The 22,766-nt window shown below is 39.3% G+C and overlaps 1 protein-coding gene across 14 annotated transcripts in view; it reads left to right on the forward strand.

Moving 5' to 3' along the window:
- The window catches only part of LOC131693637 (uncharacterized), a 168,966-nt gene that overhangs the window by 134,526 nt on the left and 11,674 nt on the right, over positions 1-22,766 (forward strand). For 13 of the 14 annotated variants that reach the window (XM_058981615.1, XM_058981613.1, XM_058981607.1 and 10 more), the window contains 2 exons: positions 21,875-21,904; positions 22,419-22,749. In XM_058981615.1, the coding sequence (XP_058837598.1) occupies positions 21,875-21,904; positions 22,419-22,749 (361 nt within the window). The remainder of the gene's footprint in view (positions 1-21,874; positions 21,905-22,418; positions 22,750-22,766) is intronic. The other variant, XM_058981620.1, reaches the window with a different exon arrangement.

Below are 22,766 nucleotides of genomic sequence, written 5' to 3' on the forward strand. Positions count from 1 at the left end.
TGCGGCTCGGTGTATAAAATTAGCGGTACCAACCAATCCCGAACTTGCTTCGGTCATGTGTTTTAAAATCCAGTTTCTCGTTGTGTATGCTACTTTCTAACCATCAGAAATGAAAATAATTGTCTATGCTAGTAGTAGGTAACGACACAAACTGATTCATCCACCAGCCATGTATATTAAATCAGTACATTGTTTAAAACCATAGCTCTGATGTTTTAAAACAAGTGCATCAGAAATATGATTTACTCACCATATGCCAACAGTGCAGTGAAACGAAACAGATTCACCCGCTGAAAGAATCACAACATTCCAGCATATTTCACACAGTTTCCAAACAAAGTGATTTATCGTCATCGATCTACCGGTATCGGCAAAGTGCAACCTACGCTGATGAAAGACCGCGCACCATACTATGGTGAAGGCAAAAATCAATCAAACTATTACCCAACCAAGCGCCAACTTCGGCTTTCCCGGTTTTGGGGTGGCAAACTTCGGGAGTGATTTTCTAACATGCTTGGTAAACCGTACCGCACCCGGGAAGAGAAAGACAGAGAGAGAGAAAGAAGGGTGCTACACAGCAGAGCCTAGCCAAGGATTGGGGAAGATGTTCGAAAGCACACGACCATCGCTAGTCTGGTAGTTGGTCTGATGTTGTAATATCATACTTTGTTTGATTAATGCTCGATGGAAACGGGAACAAGTTGGTTGAGGAGTTTTACATACATGTGTTTTTCAAGAAGCGGTGAACGATCGGAAAATAATACTGTTTTACTTGTAATGTGACATGCGATGGGTTGTAGTCAATGTTTCACGTGCAAGTCTTACGACACAAAAGCGTCATTTCAGAAAATTCAATGCCTATAAGGATAGCTTTAATCAGTAGGATACATAATTCATACCGTATTCTATTATTTGAAAATATGTTAAGTCATTTTATAAAATTGTCACATTGGAAACGGTCTATACTCTTGCAGCATGTTATCGGACGATCCTTTAGTTTCCAATCAAAACAACAAAAATTTATCGGCAATGTTGTTGACGTCGCCTTGATCGAAAAAGAAGGTACCCTGCAGCGTAATTGCGAAGAAAATAAATTACGTAGTGTTTGGAATGCGATACCGGCTAGGCCAAAGGTCTCTCCACAGCAGATCGGAACTTCCAAGAAGCGACAAAATAGAGAAAACCCCTCATAGTCGCATCGCAAAATATCCCTGCCCCACCGCGGGTACTCCCCTTGCTATTGATTATGTTTTAAACGAATCTGTCTATCATAAAAAGTCGATGCCAGCGTGTCGACTGGTCTGGGAAATACCTATCCGAAGGAGCATCGTAATTAAATTCTGAGGCGAACGGCATTGACACAGAGAGCAGACGTTCATCATGAAAAGCTACAGCTCTAGTTTGGGATGTGTTGGCTAGGTGGCACTAGCGTTTCAATGAGTGTTTGTTCAAATAAATATTTTTTATTAATCATGGAGTTTCTTCCTTGAGATATTCCTACGTATCGTCAGAGCCGTAGTAATCCTGTTTTACGTGAGGGGGGCAATTTTGTTTTTATTAAATTTAACGTCTATTTAAACTTTTTAAGTTGTAATAACATTCATTTGGTAAGGGACTAGAAGACAAGAAATATTTTTTAATATTAACAGCCATAGTACTGAAGGAAGAGCGAAACGGTCCTGACTCATGCAGTAGAAGACAAAGTGTTAAGTTTTTAGGAAACTCTAATCTTACTCATATTACCCTATTTCACGCTTTTCTAAACATTATGCCTTCACTGTTTCGCTCGGGACAGCAAAAAAATTGGTTAACTCTTAGTAGTTAATAAAAAGAAAAAGAAAGAAAATCATTGCCAGAAGACCCACCCCTTGGTCAGCAGCTACTACGCGATTTGGTCTTCAATCTCGACGAAGCGGTTGCGCAGTTTCGCGGCTTGAACCCAATGTCGCGCCCCAGGATCCCGAAGCTGCAGTATTCTTTTAAGTTGACCTGTGAAGTTCAGATCATGAATGCTAACATTCTTCCGATGCGTCTGGAATTTGTGCAGAACCTGGAAGATCTGCAGCTAATAGTATTCTGTGCTGCAGTGGTGTCCGGAAGATGTTTAGGATACCGACTTACACGTGGAGGCGACTCGCCTCAATATCACCGGGATCTCGAACAAACGTGCCGATATTGAAAAGTTATTGGCTATTGGCGTACAGAGACGGCAAAAGATCGGCGAAATTGTGTCGTCATGTTGCTGCGATCATTCACGTGCGGGGAGCTCACCAGCTGACGGAAAAACTAGACACACTAGAGTGATTTATCAGAATGGCCGAGGCGATACACTTCTGTGACCAAATCAGCCATGAGAAGCCCGAAGTGTAGGTCTACCAGATATTGGCGATGTCACTAGCTATTGTGTTACTATTTGGGAGACCCCCGTACAACATCTCGAAGGCAACCGCGTCTAAGGTGCGAGGAAGAATGAGCAGGTTACGATATTGTCGAGATGACGACTTTTGGTACTTGAAGCTAACCGTTGCACATTTAACAATGACTGCACTTTCAACAGGGCGTTACGCGAACCACGCTTATTACCGGATTCAATCACCCGTAGTACTACAATTCTTCCCCCAAGGACCCAAAGTACAGACCAAACCCGCATTAAATCATGAGCACCACAAACGTATGGGTCCACTGTAAGCAGAATAGCATCCTGACAGAGGAGCAGCCCTTCTGCTGAAAAACACACATGACTGCAAAGATCGAGCCATCATCGAAGAAATCATTGTTAAATAAGTAGTTTGTAACCAACGGAACCTTAGTACGACCCATATCGATTACAAGAAAGCATACGACACCATACCGCACTCGTTACTCATGAAAGTATTGGAGATGTATAAAGTTAATCCTGTAACCGAGAGGTTCCTGCGGCAGGCGATTCTAGAACGTTCAGCGGGAAACTTAATTGAAAAGGGCATGGCTAACAGATAAGGTATTTTCTGTACATGAACTGGTTCACATGATGATGAACATTATTCATAAAACCGAAGGTTGACTCATGATGTTATTCATAGATTTAAGAACATTAGTTGACAAAACACTCTGGATATTTTCTCGTGAACTATTTCATGAAACTGGGAATATTATCCATAAACCCATTCAATCCTCGTGAACTAATTCATGATTCCTAGCATATTACTCACGATCCAATATCTGTACTCGTGAAATACTTCACAAAGCGATGAAATATTATTTATGCATTCGTGAATTGGTTCATGATTCCTAGCATAATAGTCACGCCTGACCATACGTACCCGTAAAATAAATCACAGAATTATAAAATGTTATTCGTTTATAGTATAATAGTCACGACTTACCATTCGTGCACGTGAAATAGTTCATAAAATCATTAACTATAATTCATGTATTCGTGAACTAGTTCATGATTCCTAATATATTAGTCACGATCCAATAATCATAAAATGTTATTAATCTATTCGTGAACTGGTTCATGACTGCTAGTATATGATTTACGATCTATTTTGCGCGCTGGTGATATCTTGAAGATATCCAGAATCACCGAGTAGTGATAGGTATTGAGCAGTAGATATAAGAAAACTGTTAGGACCTCGAACCTCGTTCACAAAACAAGATACCGTGAGTCAGTCACACTTTTATGATCGAGTTCATATTTTCACGTTACACCGAGTAAAAAACCTACCGTAACCAAAAAATAACATGTCGCGATAAGACGAAGAGGAATAACGAATACTATGCTGAAACTGCTGATATCATGAACATGAGTCACATTCCTCCACGAGTCAAATTCGAAAGTAAGTTCTAGAATAATACATCACGATAACGTGAACATAAATTACGAAAATTGTGACTAAGATCCTGAAATCATGAACACAAATTACACAACTCGTGACAAATGGGTGTCCCACATTAAATTGCAACACGGAAAAATGCTGTAGAAAATTGCCCATTTGGTATTTTCTCTTGGAAATTGGGGTAGAAGTAGTTTAGAGTATATTGTATACACTATATTTTTATCGTAGTTAGTTTTTTTTTGAAAATTGGAAAAAATTGCGTCACCCAAAAAGAAACGTCGCAAATTGATTTTGCTCAACCACCTGGAAAATCCTCAATCTCTCATCGGGGCACCGGAAAACAACTAGAAATCGTGCAATCGACGGTGAGTCGTGTGATTAACCCATTATTGCCCAACCTACTATATATAGTAAGTGCTAAGAATAACTCCTATTGCTTAAAGAATAACGCAGAACAGGCATTATCAATGAGTTTATATTGTTCATATACTCTTACAGAATACGTTTAGAGTAGTTAGAGTGGTTAAACCATTGTTTATGTTTTGTTTTTATTCAATTTTTCCTTAAGGGGTTACACATTTTTGTCTTGATGAAAAAATCGAATTTTTGTAAATTACATATTCTCAAACTACATACGCTGAGAAAAAATTTCTCAAAATTTCATTAAGATCGGAATACTAAAACTTGAGTTACAGCGATTTATAAACCGCTACCCATTGACCACTCGTAGGCGGTGCGTAGTGTTTGATACGCTAGATCGTTGACTCGCTGCAGCGACAGTAAAACTCGATTATCTCGGAATTGTATTTTGTTGAAAAGTTCATTCGCGGCGACCACGATATCTCAGGAATTAATTTTTCGATCAATCTGAAATTTTTACTGGTTGTTCCTTATTATATCAGCTACTCTTAGTAGGAAATTAATTTCACTGGAATGACCACATCATTTTTTCCAATCGGAAAACTCAATTTGTGCTGCTTGTGAAAAATAAGTTGGGCAATAATGGGTTAAACGTTACTACCAAACCTTGGGCATCGAACAGAAGGAGAAATGCGTTCAGAATGGATGTTCTATTGATGACCAGGGACACAAACGTGTAGAGAAAGCGTGTAAGTCCCAATGCTTCGCTCAGGGATGTGGCCAAAAAGTTGAACCTATTCAAATCTTTCGTTCAGAGAGCCAAGGATCGGAAGGGACTGCAAACGTATACAAAGTGCAGAAGGCTCTAAATCGTGACGAACGGCAAAATGCAGTGAGAAAGTCACGTGCCCGGAAGTTGTACACCCAGAAAGGTTCGATAACACTGCATGGGAAAAATTATTTCATCTTGTATAACTTTTGACATTAAAAATGAGCTAACCAGTCCAAACTTACCATGTAGTTTTCAGCGAGATTGGGCAACATTTTTGGTTTAGTCCGACTTTTGTTCGAAGACCCGCCACTGTGTTCCGGCATCATCTGTGGCTACTGCTCTTCACCGCACAAGTTTGATGTTCCGGAGGAAGTAAGAAAGCAGAAAGTTTCAAAATTTGCCAATAAATATATGATTTGGCAAACGATCTGCTCATGTGATAAACGGAGTGCGCCGTTCGTGACTACCGGGACTGTAAACGAGAAGATCTATCTCAAGAAGTGTCTGCTTCCCCTGTTGAAGCAACAAAAGAGTCCTACAATATTCTGGCCAGATCTAACTTCGTGCCACTACCCAAATGTTGTCCTAGAGTGGTACGTAGGCAACGGGGTCACTTTCGAACCCAAGGACATGAACTCCCCCTTCCCGATGTACCGGAACTAAGGCCCATCAAAAATGCTGTGCAATTATGAAGCAGGCACTGCGGAAGCATCCCAAGGAGGTCAAATCTGAGGAAGACATGAAGAAAAAGTGGGTTTCCGTACAGAAAAAGCTACAGCCAAGTGCTGTACAGAACCTATTGAGTGGAGTTGAGCGTAAGGTGTTAAACCTGAATGAAATAAATATGCCAAAATCTTACTCGGTCCACTAGGTAATTTTCTACAGCGTGTTTTCCGTAATGCAATTTTATGTGGAACACCCTTTCAATATACTCGTTACTAACTCCCATTCAAAAACTACTTAATCGATTTACTTCAAATTTTGCATACAGAACGTTCTACAATATGTGGTGTGCACCGCACGTTTTGAGTAGGATTCCACACTTAGTGAACATATTTGTAATATTATTGTGGGATAATCTGTGGACTTCCTGTTTACTACAATCTGCTTAGAAAGGACGTCCCATTCTATCAATATAGCACTTTCTCAAATAATTCACAAAACTTCTTCATGATATGGCAGAAATAACACCTACAGCTCCCTCAAATGAGACCACTTTGACGTTGCCACCTCGTAATATCCTTCAACAAGTTACAAATATTTTTGAATATTTAATGCAAGGTTTTTGCAGTGTAGTGAGCTATTTGACCCTATTCAAGACAGTACCACACTATTTCGGTAATTTTCAATAAATTTGATTCAATATCTTTACTTCGTTCCTAAAAACCAGCATATTAACAGAAATGGCTTGAAAATAATGAAATACTTGCCTGCAAAAATGTTTACCATATGCCAACCATTTTATCAAACGTTTTTAAAACTATTTCCAATACGGCTCGTTCAACTATAGGATAACCATTGCCTGGTATATGTAGTATCGAACATAGGCATTATCGTTTTAATTTAATTTTTGACGAAAGTTTTTTTTATTATGGAGGTTTTAACTTTAGGGTCATTCGCCTCTTTTCGGGATAGAGAAATCTCCTTTGGAAAAATCTCTAACCCTACGTGCGGGGTTGGAATCAAACCCAGGTGAGCTGCGTACAAGGTAATCGATTTACCAACTACGCTATGCCCATTCCCTAACGTAAGCGCCAATACCTTGTTTAAGACTTTTTAGGCTTTTCAGTGGTATCCAACGGGGAAAACAGATCGGAATGATGAGTGAAGCGAAAGCAATTATGTGAAAAACATTCCCCCAGTGGCAGGATTAGAACCCGCAACCTTTGAGACTCCGGCCCAATGCGTTTTTCCAGTTTATGGCGACATGCATATTTTAGATCTAGCGATACCTAAAATATTATAATGGAAAAAATCTCATTATGAACTTCTTCCCTTTCACATTTACAACTGTATCGATTAGTGAAGTTTTAAACGCCATTTTCTGAAGAAAGTTTCAGTAATACAAGTGGACTATCGCTTTATCAAATTAAACTATCGCCGTAATATTGTAAGACGAGATTTTTTTATCATTGTTGATTTCAATATGAAATATACGGAGAATAATGACAATGGCATCTAAAATTAGTATTATAGTTTAATAGTTAAATTATAATGATGGAATATATCACTAGTATTTCCAATATGGTGAGTATTATATGAGTAGGTTGGAAATAGCTCAAAACGTTTCTGGAATGGTATTTATTTTTACGGGTGTATAAACTTAAGCTGAAAACTCTAATGTTCATTCTATAACATCGAGCACAGTGGGAAAAAATCAAAAATACTAGTTTTGTTAAAAAGGCTGGATAAAGTTTAACGAGGAGTGTGTGCTCTATGCAAAAAAGTTTGAACAATTTACTGCTGGTATTTACAACTACCACACGTTACGCTCGATTTAACCCGATTTCATTTTTCGTTTGCACTTGTATTCAAGGTCGAATATATAATATGCGAGAAAGCTTAATGCGGCTGACAAAAATCAACATCTCTTATGTTAAAAAGTTCAAGGAATCAATTGAAGATAGCTAGAATGACCACACCAAACAAATGTACCCGTTTTACCCCATGTCTTCCCTTAACCCAAGTGTAAAGCTACACCTAGCTCTAGATATCGTAAAAAAAATAAAAGCGGACGATCTAATATAGTAAATCTTATGTGAAAAAATCCAGGAAATCGATTTAAGATATTTAGAATGAAACGTGTGTATCCGTTTTACCCCGATTTTTCCTGAAACTCAAGTGTGATTATATGTTTCCTTTCAGAAACAGGCTGAATGCGGATGACTAAAAGTAGTGTTTCTTACGTAAAAAGTTCAGAGAATTGATTGAAGATAACTAGAATAACCGTTCGAAATTCGTATACCCGTTTTATCTCAATTCTTTCCATAACTCAAGTGTTACATTAAATCCGGCTTTATCTTTCAGGCTGGATGCAGCTGATAATAATTCGTATTAGTTCAACCTGACTCTACTGCTTGGAAAGTGGCTAAATAAGTATTGTAAAAAGCAGTATTTTTATGTCAAAAAGTTCAGAGAATCGATAGCAGACAGTCAGAATGACGCATGAAACGTGCGAACCCATTTCATCATCATTCTTTCCGTAACACAAGTTAGTATTTAAAATGACCCTTAACCTCTCATGCAGGTTGATAGCGGCAGATCACAAGTAGTTTGTGTGGTAACTATCCACTGTTAGAATATATTCATAAATCGTTACGAATTAGTTTCGTGCAGACAATTTTCATAACATATACGGATTTTTCGTACGTATGATAAATCATTCGTAGTTCTGTGACCGATTGAAAAACAGTTCTTGGTAGTTTGGTACTGCGAATTTGCCTTTTATTACTGAAGAAATTAACCGTTCAAAGCTGTGAAATATTATTGTTCGGGTATGCTAAATGATACTGGCAGTTTAGTGAAACCGTCAGGTCCTCATCGATGTTGACGAAGACGTCAACTACGTCTCAGATTTTTCATTGCTGTGATAACCCAGCTAAGCGGAACGCTCGGAGAAAGCAGTCTGTCGGTCGTGCCTGATGCCTACCGCCACCCCAATAAATTTGGTGAGATCAATCCGATTTATAATAATTTCTATTATCCATTTTGTTGAATATATAAAATCACTCCTAATCCACATCCCATTTTCCTTCCTACTAACAAATTCTAACATCCGTAATACCTATGAAGATTGCGTGGGTTCCCCGTATCTTCTTAAGTAGGTATTCAACTAACATTCCCATCCCATTAGCGATCGTAAGGACATGGCCAGGTGTGCAGTGAACTATACGGTCGAATAAAAAGATTTCACTGTATCAGCCACCCATGATGAGTGCGATCGTTTTTGCTACACACTTCGAAAAACTCTTGTAATTTTACGTCATTTTGCGCCGACATATGCCAGCGAACAAAATGACCGATTGTTGCGTTCATTCCTATTTTTACAGGACACCAAATTATTCAAAAACGTAATTTTACATTATGCCAACAGTAAAATTACGTGCGACATGTATATTTACAAGAACGCTGTGAAATTACATTTGTCTAGTAAAATAGAAGTAAAACTCATTTTCAATCTAAAAATAAAATTAACCTTACTGCAGTTCGTCACGCGCTTCTTACCAACAAATAATCGACCCATTATCTATTATCGTGAAAACGGAAGACACAAATGAAATTCATTTACGCATATTTTCACTAAAATGAATGGGTCCACCATTTACTGGGTCGAAGCTTCGTGGAATTATAAGTCAAGAATATGCTGCAAAAACGAGTTGAACGTTTTAAAAATGACCCCACAGTAAAGTGGTTGAAAGGGCACTCGAACTTCCTTTCTTTTTTGGATAACCGAACATGTTTGATAAAAAACTCGACGTTCTCAGCGGATAATCCACACAACTTGCAATATAATTGTATTGTTATCTTAACGATTTTTGCACAGCCGACGGACCTTGAAGAATTTTTTAGATAAATACGTGCTTCACTTCGTTTGATGCGTTTTTTATTTGGGACGTGTAATTTTATGGCATATTACACTGAAAACTTAGTCATCGAGTTCAATTTTTTTCCCTGCACTTAAAAATGGTGCGTGCGACAATTGTTTTTGTTTAAAATGACGGAGTATTGAATTTATTAATAAAATATTATGAATGCGTCGATTATGACATAAAAATAGATCATATTTAAAGTTGCGTCATATGCAATTGTGTCTGATTTCTAATTCAGTCATCATTAATATTCATATTTTTTTAGTGTGTATATTTTAAACTATACTATCCTATCGTACTATATTTTATAAAATCTCTGGACATTTTAGCAAAGAAACACTAACTTTATCCGACCGCACTCAGCTTTCTTCGAAAGTATATAGCCAGTTTTGAAAACAAGCTTAAACCAAATGGGGAATAGGGGTAAAATGTGCATGATATAGTATCCAACGCTTACTTTAAATACCAAAAATCTATTTCTCAGACATCATAATGAGTACAGTACATAACCTTCAATCAAGGTATTGAGTTAAGCTGATACTTTTTTCGTCGAACTAAGATGAGATTTTCTGCTAGAACGAACGGGTTCAAACGAATAGGGTGATAATGTGAATAAGGTGGCAAAATAGGCCAATTACCCTATATGAAAATTAATTTGTGCCACCCGAGCTGTTTTTTTAAACAAAACTTGTTCTGAAATATTGTAAGGATAATTGAATCCTCCCAGATGACCTATTCCCAAGTGGTGATTTTTTGCAGGCAATCCCTGCACTACTTCTCATGCGCAGTGGAAGTGTTGTATACAGAGCTGTAGGTCCTGTAGCATAAGATAATCCGTTATCGCCGTAGTCGGTTTACGGTTGGCAATGATGCTAGGTTCACATGCAGCTAGCAGAGCGGAAATTTTTTCACGGGTTTTTATTCCCGCTATTCCACTTGTTTCGTTTTCCGACGTTTCCCTGTTATCATTGCCCTTATAAAACACTGTTTTTGTTTCCGTTTCCATTCCACTCACAAACGGTCTCATCGTGTGAAATGTTCATTAGAAGAACTTTATCTGATAAAAACACCCTAAAGATTTAAAAAATGTTTGCAAACAACGCCCGGCGACACCTTAAGCCATTATTATATATACATACAGTGGCGTAGTAAGAAAATTTTTCGGGGGGGATATGAATTTTTTTTATATATTTGAAAAAATGTTCAAAAATATTCTGAGCAGGAGAAAAAAATGTTCAAAAACCAACAACTCAGGGAACGGGTTTGGGTAGTCAAGGTAGGAAAGCTAGCTGTTGGTATAGAATAAATGCTCTTCCTCTACGAGGACAATCTGTGCGGCAAACTTTAGACTGTCTAATTTACTGAGCCCTTCAGTTCCCTTGTGCCATTCAGTACCACTTCCTCGTTGAGCTTCCGACTGGTTCGCGAACTACTCGGTCTAGTTTTCGACGCTAGATCTAGCCTACTCCGACGAAAAGTTCCTCGGCGAGAGAAGTTCGAGCCAACCAGCCAGGTGCTGCGGTCAGTTCGGCGATTCCGGTAGAGTAGGGCATCCGGTTTGCTGGATCCCCGGCGCGACTGGTGGTGTATCGTCGCGGTCCACGCGGTCTCGTTCCCGGCGGTGAATCTGACTGTAAGCTGACGGAGAGGTCCCAGACGAAAGAAGTTCTCCCAATACCGATTCTTATTTGGTTTCAGTACCACAACTTCTTGATCCCTTTGACTCCGTAACCGGTGCCATTTAGCACCGCAACTCCTTTAAGCCATTTAGTTCTCCTCTTGGGCCATTTAGCACTACTTCCTTGATGGTCCATTCAGTCCTCGACTTGTTCGCGAACAACTCGGTCTAGTCCCCGACGATGGACCTGACCTACTCCGACAGAGAATTCCCCGGCGAGAGAAGTTCTCCCGAGATCGAGCTAATCAGCTAGATGCCGAGGTCAGTTCGGCGATTCTGGTGAAGCAGGGTATCTGATGCACTGGTGCGCCGATGACCCGCGACTAGTGGTGTCTCGTCGCTGTCTACTCAGTCTAGTCCCCAGCGGTGAATCTAGCTTACGCTAACGGAGAGTTCCCTGGCGAAAAAAGTTTTCCCAATATCGATTCTTCTTTGGTTTTCGCTATTTTTTTATCGGAACAACCGGTGGGGTGCCGTGGTCGGTCGGGCGAATCCGCATGGAGCGTGACGTCCGGTTCGCTGGCGTTTCGACGACTCATACTCGCTGCTCTGTTGCAGTCTATTCGACTAGTCCTCGGCGGTGGATCTAGCTTATACCTGCGGAGAGTTCCCTGGCGGTGATTGCTCTCCCGAAACCGTTGTTCGATGTCCATTCCGCTGTAAGACGGTGTCGATCTACATCAGCGGTTCTTAACCTTTTTCTTACCACGGACCCCTTAGATATCACACTGGGTTGCTGTGGACCCCCACAGATAAACATAAATTTTGTATGCTATCAATATGTTATTTTCAATTTGTTAGGAAACAAGATTTGAAATTCAATATGCACTCGGAAAATATATTTATCTTCGCGGACTCCCAGCAATGACTTCGCGGCCCCCTAGGGGCCCGCGGACCCCAGGTTGAGAATCACTGATCTACATCATATCTCTGTTTACTGCGTTCCACGTCCCTACGTCGCTTGTAATTCTGTAGGCTACATTATCCGGGTTGATGTCCGGTCCTCCCGTTTTAAGTAGCTCCCTGCACGTCACTTCAAACCTCGGACATTCAAAGACGCTCCGGCGTATCCTCGATGTTCTCACACTCCGAACACAGTGGTGACGTTGCGAACCCACACCGATGAAGATACTCCTTAAGCATCTGTGGCTCGGTAGGAGCTGTTTCAGGTGGAAGGTTATCTCTCCGTGCTTTCTATTGATCCACGTCGACAGGATTGGATGAGCCGGTTGGTCCACTTTCCTTTCTCCGTATTATCCCATTCCTGCTGCTACGTCACCATCGAATCGATTCTCATCATCTTCTTCACGTTTCTGACGTTTCATCGATTGTAGCACTTGATATCCTCCGTCAGGGTAATGCAGATGGGAATCATCTCGGCGTCAAGGCATACTGCCTCCGGTACGCAATCGCAACTCGTACGACCAGCAGTCGAAGAGTCCTGTTCAGCTTTTCGCGGTTTCATTTGGTTTTCAGCGCCGCACCCCAAGCAGGAGCCCCATATCGCAGTATCGATGACGAAACACTAGATAAAGACCCGACATTTCGCATGTGTAATCAACGTGGTTGTTTAAGCTCAATCAGTCGTCGATTATCACTCCAAATTGCTGCAGTGCACGCTTCGATGCATTCACATGCTCTTCGATGGTGATCTGTATCCGCTGAACCGCTTTGCAGTAGCTGTCCAACAACAAATCCGTCTTGTAGTGAGCTATTTGCAGCCTGACCCGTTCATCCAGCTCTCGATCGCATCTATTGTCTCCGTCACCGACACCTCCATTTCTTCAAGTGTCTCACCGTTATTGACACATCGTCCACGAAACCAACGATTTTCACTTTCCTGGGCAGCCGCAGTGTTAAGACCCCACACTAATAGAATATATTCGTAAATCGCTAGGAATTAATTTCGTACAAACAACTTTCATAAAATATACGAATTTTTCGTACATATGATGAACCGTTCGTAGTTCCATCGAAACTCTTTTATTTTGTATTACGAGTTTTTCGTGAAAACTACGAAATGACTTTCGTTGGCTTATCATGAAACAGCTTCATTCAGCAAACGAGTCGTTCGCTGTTACATACGAATATCTTTATAATATTTACGAGCACCATTCATCAAACAGTCCACTTCAAAAGAGCAATATGGAGCCATTGTTGATATTCGTCAGATAATTGTTGTTGTCTGACTATTTAGTAGTCGTATCCGTGTCCGCCGGTTGCAGGAAGATTCCTTGAACCTCTTTCGCTTCCAGTTGATTCAGAATCTGGAGCAGTACAGAATCGATTGAGCCGTCGCGAACTGCTCGTTGATTTTGTATGAACAATTTTGAGTTTTTCTCTGCCGGAGCAATATCGGTGCTGTCAAACATCCATCCTAAAAGATCGAATGCGACCAACGAAATCGTTTGTAATATACATAAACGTTTATTAAAATAAACGAAACATTTCGTTTCTTTCACGAAAAATAATGTCGATAACTTTCGTGCAATGTAAACTAAATAAGTAAAATTTACGAAAACTTTCGTTCATCAAGCGGCCATTTCTTCGTACCACAATAAAATCGATTTGGCAACATCGATTTTTTTTCAATAAAAAAACGATTTTGTCAAACATCGATCCCAAAAGAACAATAAGAGGCTAATAAATACGAAAACTTCTAAGATAAACGAAAAAATTTCGTGCGACCAACGAAATCGTTCGTAATATACACAAACGTTTATTAAAATAAAAAAAACATTTCATTTCATTCACGAAAAATAATGTCGTTATCAACGATAACATTCGTGCAGTGTACATACATTAAATGTGTAAAATTTACGAAAGCTTTCGTTCACCATACTGCCATTCGTATTCATAAAATGAACGAAACTTACTATTTACAGGGCACGAAAATACTTCGTTGCAGAAAACGACGCATGAATTCGTGCATTACATGATTCATTATATTCACGAATTTATATTATCAGTGCATCCCATTCCAAAGTGTTGGACAGAGAATGGAGCCCTGAGTAACGCCCGCTGCGACTCGCATCGCCTTCTGCCCTTTTGTTCGTCTGGTATAGCAGTGCTCTACTCTGGAAGTAGCTCTTCAGGATGCCACATTCTTTTATGCCACGCTGCGCATTGGTCTATTCGAGGCTGAATGGCCCGGTGACTTCCGCCATGGTTGGTATTCCATCCGGACCGGGGGTTTTCTTTGATTTTAGTCACATCGACGTGTCTTTGAGCTCGTCGTTAGTCACTTGCCACTCGACTGTGTTATGTCCTTCTTCTTCGCCGTACGGTGTCGGTGACCAGGTATTTGTATCGTGATTCGAGAAGAGACCCTCAACGATTATCTTTAGCTTACCCGGGCATGTTTCAACTGGTGTCGACGAACCCTCGACTTCATCATGACGACTGAGTACGCGTCCCCCAGGGATTGACGTTTATTTCTCAGCACAGATACCTATGGCAATTGGCTTGCTAAGCTTGATCTCCCGTTTTAAAGAGTTCCTACCTTCTAGATGCGCTCCGATCTTGCGCTCTGAGCCCGCCTTCTGGCTCTAAGACAAGCAGCGTGTAGCGTATTGAGTTACTCATTTAACCAGTAAGCTGCACGCCGTCTACTGCATGGCCCTAGTTTTCGTGACATTGTAACGTCACAAGCCGTTGCAATCCTTCTTGTTAGCCGTCAGCCGTATCAACGTACTTGATTCCGTTGTTCGCCGAAGTAACTCAACAAAGAGGTTTTCGTTAAAGGCGTTCGTCTTCCACTTTAGCTTGCCGCCCGTCTTTCTTCGTGCTGCAGCAGGGTTCCATTGGCCGATGCGGTAGCGAATCGCCTGGGGGTCTCTATGGGGATACTTCTCTCACACTCTCCAGTCCATGTTCGCCGTCAGTCAAGGACTACAGAATGTGGCGAAATTTCTCTCGGTACCGATATCCGTTTCGTGAACCATTAAGCTCCTAGATCCTCGCTTCGCCGCGATCTACTCGTTATAGTCCTCGGCGGTTGAGCTAGCCTCCACAACGTGCCGAAAGGAAGGTATCGAGTCTGCAGCCAATTTTCACTACAAGGAAATATTTTCACAAGATAACTTTTGCAAATGAAACTTTGAGAATTTCATTTAAAATATTAGGCATTTTTTTGTTCAACATATTCAATTTTCTCAAATTTCTCCAAAATATTTCGGGGGGGGGGGGTTTCGTCCCCAAACCCCCCCCCCCCCCCCCCGCTACTACGCCACTGTATACATAATAGGATTCAGCTTGAGTTTTCAAAATATTAATCAGATTATTTTTAAATCATCACACTGTTGTCCGATTTACTCAATCGCGACTCTTAGCTTGAATTGGGTGTCAAAAATCAAAAATGATTCAATTAATCAAGCAGAAAGATTTTTTTCTGCCTGCAGCGGAAAACCAGACTCACAAGCAGGAAAAATTTAAAATGCGGCAAAACTGTGCCATCCATCCATCCCTCCCCTGGTTATGTTGGTTCTCGGTTTTCGCTTTGTTTCCGTCCGGTGGAAATTTCATACGAATATTGTTGATCGTGGCAAATTGTGCTTCCTCAATTCATTCAACTTTAGTGCGACAGTTCACCAGACAGGACAGGAGCTCATGGACAACGACTATTTTGTTCTGCCACAGGGAAGTAATCGTCTGCTGGAGGAGGATGCATGCCAACGACTACAATAGATGGAACGGAACCAGCAAACCCTGCCGTAAACGATAATGGGTGACATTATAGGCACGGAGGAAATGTTTTATGCATGGAGGCAGGTCGGAAAATAACCGAATTGAGGGCAAGCGCTCGTGAAGTTGAAAGGCACACAAACGCGTTGATTTTTTTTTGCTAAACGAACACTCTCCATCCGGATGCGGTGGAGCCAACTATGAAAATTCACCATGGTATTGTCCGTATATACGAGAAGGAAGAGGATAGTGATAATAGTTCCGATATTAAACGCTTTCAGGGAAAAATTCTTATTCATCTAGGTAAATAATAATAAGCTTTCTGAGTTTTCAGACGGCGTCTCTTTTATATTGCTAACAATATTATCCAATTAAAGTGTTAAGTGGTTGATAGAAGGTAGAGATTTTCCGAATTACGTCTTTCAAAGGAACTGAACATGGATGAAATAAATACAACTTTGGTGGGTCTAATCAGCGTTGACTGCCACACACAGAAAAAAAATATTTTGTAATTTTAAGTTTATTTTCATGCACATATGTGGAGCATGAATATAAATGTAAAATTAAGTTCCACCACAAATGCACACGACTTGTCGTGCTTTCTTCAACGAATTTACTTATAATTTTACACGCGGATTGAAAATTACAGTTACAATAAACAGAAAACCAATGCACTTCAATGCATTTTTACTCGAATACTGCTGTAAAATGAATGACATGTAATATTACACGAATGAAAGTGTAAAATGATATGCTGTTTGATGCTCCAATTGATTTTAAAGTAATTTTCAATCAAATTTTTGATTCAATCTTTGTATGTTTACATTGGTATTGATCTACATGTCGTTTAAATTTCATTATTTTTTGGTGTGCAGATAAATAAAAATAAAATGTTTCTTTTATTTTTTTACAACTCTGAAAATTTAACCATCACATGTACACAGAATTTTTTTTGTAATTTTAAATTTATTTTCATGCACATATTTGGAGCATGAATATAAATGTAAAATTAAGTTCCAGCACAAATACACACAACTTGTCGTGCTTTTTTCAACGATATTTATTGTAATTTTACACGTTGATTGGAAATTACAGTTTCATGAAACGGCAAACCAATGCTCTTGAATGTATTTTTAATCCCATATTGCTGTAAAATGAATGACATGTAATATTACACTAACGAAAGTGTAAAATCACATGCTTTCTGATGTTCTCATTGAGTGCATCGAATTCAACTTAATTTTCAATCAAATTTTTGATTCAAGCTTTGTACGTTTACATTCGTATTGATTTACATGTCATTTAATTTTTATTCATTATTTTTTGGTGTGTGGGAATTGATTTTCAATGGTACTATCGGTCTTTCTTAACAATAGCTTTAGCCACATAAGTTATCTTTTTTACATTTCTTACAAAAGATATGCATAGAATTCGCTCGAACTTTCATAACTTTTTCCGAGGCCCGGAGGGCCGAGTCTCATATACCAATCGGTTCAGCTCAACAAGTTGGGACAAAGTCTATATGTGTGGGTATGTGTGTATGCACACTAATGTCATGTAATTATCTCAGCAACGGCTGAACCGATCTTAACGAAACTAGTTTCAAATGAAAGGCCAAATGTGACCATTTGACACTATTTCTGTTTGTGGATATGTTTTTTTACTTTCTGAGATATGGGTGATTTTGTCAAAACACAACAGGTTTTAAGCAAATAACTTTTGAACATAGCTTTATATGCATATAAATAGAAAGCTTTTAAAAAAACCTTTCGAACAAGCCGTTCATGAACGGCGGAAATATTGAACATTTTATATTTGTGTTCCTCACTTACCAATTTTCACTAACTATAAATGAGACCGTTACATAAAGAGTATTGCTTTACTGGTGTTTTCGGGGCAAAACTTTCGGAGTAATTCCTGCTCGTATTGATGAAAGTTTAGACATGGCGTGTGTAAGTGAAAATGAAAACTCACTGATAATAGCTTGTATTTATTTAGAAACACCCTTTATTAACAGGCTGTATGACCGACGGTTCAGCGAAAATGTGTTTATTGATTACAGATACTACATAGAACATTTGTATAGCTAAGTACCAATCACTCCATTCTTTTCAATTTCATTGCATTCCCTATGATAGAACCTTCTTTGGTGGATATTAAAGCCCGCATGATAATATTGACTAATGGGAAGGTATCTCCGGTGACCGACAAAGAACGATTTGAATATTTCTCCGATTACAAAAATAATGCCGATATGTCTCCTTTTCAATGCAAACCAAATCCATCTAATACAACCAGCCCTTGGAAGGTCTACTTCCGGACCATATCGCGTGATCTAACTGAACAACACTCGGGCGTGTACGAATAAGTATGCGTATACATACCCGCCCGGGAAGTAGAGATTGATGGTGTAGTCTCTGGGAGGGGCCTTAATTGTGAAATATGGGATTGACTCCTTCCAGAACCCTTCGCTTCAGTCAGTGAAAATTCTGGTATGCAAGCAATTGCGTTAAGCAACAATCGAGGGGTATAAGAAAAAAAACTTATTTTCCATTGGACTCATTTCGAGCCTTCCGCCGGATCTGTTCTTCCAAACTTTGTTCTTTTGAACGGGGCTGGTCTAGCTGTTCGCTATAGTTACCCATTGTAAAAACAAGGCACGGAGCGGAAAATGCGGAGAGAATCGTGAAAAGTTTTCCTTCTCTGGAGAGACTCCGCATGAACTGTTGATACATATAAATTAGACGGGGAAACATTAAAGCATTATTTTGAAGAAATGCTAAAGAGGTCTACGCCACCGGCCACGACTAATTTCTACGCTCACTAAAGAATGAGATTCTGACAATCCCATTGAGGGAACAACTTGGCACATTGCCTATAAATTTTCGAAACAGGATAATCATTTTCTCTCCTGAGATTCCTGAAAGTGTTCCTTGATGGGTGCTGTTACAAAACCGAAGTGAGTGCGTCACTCCTAATATTTTCCTAAGTTTTACACAATGTATTTACATTATAGAAAATTTTAACATTATTCGTCAGAGCCACAAAAACATTATATAGGAGCGTTTGAGGGACCAAAATGTGCTATTATTTCAATCGGATTAGCCTTTGTTCGGTACCAGGTATTGTAGTTGTTGCTTGTCAAATTCGAATCAAAGGCAAAGACTTATTTACATTGTTTCCATACTCATCGCATCTCAGCTGGTTCTAGGTGACTTCAACTTCCACGGTATGTCATGGGCTTGGCTGATAACCGATCTATATTAATGTATGATGTTCGCGACAATTTCAATATGACCATCTTGACTACGATGGAAATCACACGAACGCCAACTCCAACGCCAGCTCGACCTAGCGCGTTAGATTTATCATTGTACTCGACCTTGCTTCATTTAGTGTGCCCATTGATTCAAAGAGTTACGCGTCCACTATATCCGAAACAATTCCGAAGAAATTCCTCCGGTGGAAGCATACAACGTTTGGACTGGCAAGATTCAGACGAAACGAAAAATCGTACCAGATTACCAAATAGAAATATTAATTTCAGTTCTTTCACATTACTTCATTGCGGGTAATAAGAAGGCGGACACTACAACCCATACTACCCACGTATGCCGCCGGCTCTGGCCATAAGATCTTCTACTAATCTGAAATATGTGTTAATGCCTAAGGATTTGAAAAACACAACTATTTTGTCTATTAGTTTCCTAGAAATAGTTTCTGCATTTTAGTGTAAAGGAAAGCCAATCGCGGAAACAAATCTAATATTACATCCTACTTGGCAAAGCAAATATTTGTAGTTCTGAGAAAACTTGCAAAACGTTATTATGAGAAAACTATAACTAATTTGTATTCCAACCCTACTTTCACCTGAAGATGAAGCGAGTGTCTTCGAAACGTTGCACTATGGGGAGGCATGAGACACCAAGTTAATACAATTCTATACTGAACATTTATATACACTATGATTAAGGAAATCTTTAGGTATCTCATCAAAATATTTGACTTAACTGGACAATATGGATGAAAATTTTGATAAGAGACATTCCACGAGTGTTTTTGAAAACTCTTTGTATCTCAATTGCATTTTGAATGAAACATATGACCAAATACGAAAACTAAGGAGCCCTTTTTTGTGATGATATTGTTGGAAATGCTTATTCATTGTAATAGTATGAACTTGTATGAAAAATAACGGATAAGTAAAAAAATATCCACAAATTAGATTCGGGAAAAAAGTTTCCAAAGACCCATGAACTCTCGATGGTGGATGTAAGTATAATGTTTCTTCTAACTTATATCGAAGGTTTCAGTTGCCTATATTTGTACTATGCTGAAAACGCTTCAATTGAAGTTTGAATGACATTCACAATCAATATAAAGACTGTGGATAATGCAGTACACGTTTCGTTTGAGTGGTCCATACTGTACTAGTAAATGAGGGAGGATTACAATCAGAGTTTATGCATTGAATAGATGTTGATTTACCTACTTTTTTGTCAGGCTAAGCAACAAATGACACTGACTTGAACTAAAATTAAGACTTGTAATTTGAAGAAAGTTCATGTTTCAAAAACAGTATTTAAGTATAGACACTTTCAATGGCTACTTGCTTTTCCTAGAAATGAAATACTTCTTCTAATAGTTTGTTCAATGGTACTGGTTTGTATAGGAGTAATAAATCCATATCTCCGGAGAATTTCGAATAAAACAATTCACCGGATATAGAGATCAGTGGAAAGAGACTACAATATAATCTCCAACACAGCCGACACACTTCTCACTCCCTTATTTGGCCTTATATCAATTTACTGTTTCCAAACACGCGTTAAAATGCTGAAGCTGAAAATTATATTCCGTACAAAACCTTTCTTCAGAAATCTGTGACCATTGAATTCCAAAACAAATTGAGACTTATGCCTAATAACTATATGTTAGTACACATCCATCTTGTTGAATATTTAGAAAGTAATAATTGAGTTTCTGACAAGAATTACAGCGACATCGAGCATGTTGTCTGGTCGTGCGCTGAGTAGAGTGATGTTAAGACCATCTAACAGGAGTCACTAATGTCCGAAAAAGATCACTTAACGTCCCATGCTAGCCAAGACATCCCTGACATCACCATGCGTCAAGAAGCGAATGACTCCAAAGTTTAACTATCTATAAACGAAATAAAAAAACATGATCGAGTGTGATGTCTGACACATTATATCAACGAATTTACGAGTTTGTTTACATCTCCTTTATTCTCCCCAATAAATACCCATCACAATACAATCGAGAACATACATCGCACATGAGAAGAGGTTACCTCCGCTGCCAGTATTATATCATATTAATCTCTTTCCGTTTCAATGATCCCTTCCCTTCAGGTTCTAGCTTTATACCCCTCAAAATTCCCTAATTCAAAGAATATTAGATATCTCTGGCACATCAACGCTTCGGCAATATACCGCGTCCTATAGATTTATGCTGAATTTTAAAAAATAAATACAAACAATAGTAATAATTTGAAATAGGGATATATTGGCTTGAAGCGGAGCTAATGGTATTAGAAAGCAACATAATCTTCGCTCAAGCCTCTTATGCAAAAAATCACCAACCAACCAAAATCTGCTAGTTTCTGCTGCTAAAGAATTTGGTAGATTCAGACAGTTCTGTCAGACCATACAAAAAACACTCTTCAACGCCGGTAAATGTACTCAGCGGTTGTGAAATAGTCAAATTGGTAACAATAGTAAAACATTTTCTACTTTGTTCCTTTGTTGCCCAGTACACTCCATAAACAATGTTTAACCTTTAAAGTCATCCATTCAACCGACCAAATTGTAAAATATGATCTCCGTTTTTTTTTCTTCACATTCCTCACATTTTCATACCATCGCTTGGGCGCTGGGCACTAAATTTCAAACGAAAAAAAAATCAACTATTGCTGCACATGAAACTTTTTCGATATACATTTGAATAGGAAAAGCATTATGCACTATGTACAGAGCTGGTAAGGCCCTAAAGAACCGTCTTTCATTACTCATCCATGTTTTCCACTTCCGTAAGTGTCGTCTTTTACCACCTGCCAAATCACACCCTATATCAAAAAGTGCATTTTTTCTGTGTTGGACTATATTCGAACGGGTGCCGCATTCCCACCCACCTGCATCTTAATTACATCACCATACCCCCCATCGGAAGGCGGTACTGATTTCATCGCTGAAATCAATTAATTGATAGATACTTCTGATGCATAAAATAACTATCGCTTTCCCGTTATTTCCCTAGTCGCACTCATGACTTCCTATCAGCTGTATCATGCATGCCACACATTAGCACCCAATCAATTTATTCTTATATCCTAATTTTTTTTTAATTATGTATTTTTCTTGATCAAGTTTCCCCATCTTTTCTCAATCAAAACGAAAACTTTTCCTGAACTGTTACTGTTGTTAAAAAAATCGATGTAGATCTGCTTCGGAGTTGTCTAATTGCTATTTAATGTTTCTTTTATGAAAATGCAGTGCTCCTAAAGCTACCAAACCATGGATCGGTAGCTCAAAACTCAACTGCCGCGGAGGAAACTCGCCCGGTCCACTGGAAGCAATCTTTTTCGGACCGCAAGTTGGTGGAGGGGCCAAATGTGGTGGTGGTTCAGCAGGTCGTCTTCTACACGCTCGCAATGTCCATAAGGAAATCTGTGCCTTGCTGCTGGGAGCGCTGGAGTCGCTGCGGCTGTCGTTACAGGAGTTCTGTACCGTACTACCACACCAATGGGCATCCCTAACAGGATCAACACCGCTCTCCAATCTGGACACCGAACAAAGACTGAGAAAGCTTGCCGATTCGGCGAAGGTAACGTTGTTGAGTGG

This window comes from Topomyia yanbarensis, chromosome 3, assembly GCF_030247195.1.
Source record: "Topomyia yanbarensis strain Yona2022 chromosome 3, ASM3024719v1, whole genome shotgun sequence".
Lineage (NCBI taxonomy): Eukaryota > Metazoa > Arthropoda > Insecta > Diptera > Culicidae > Topomyia > Topomyia yanbarensis.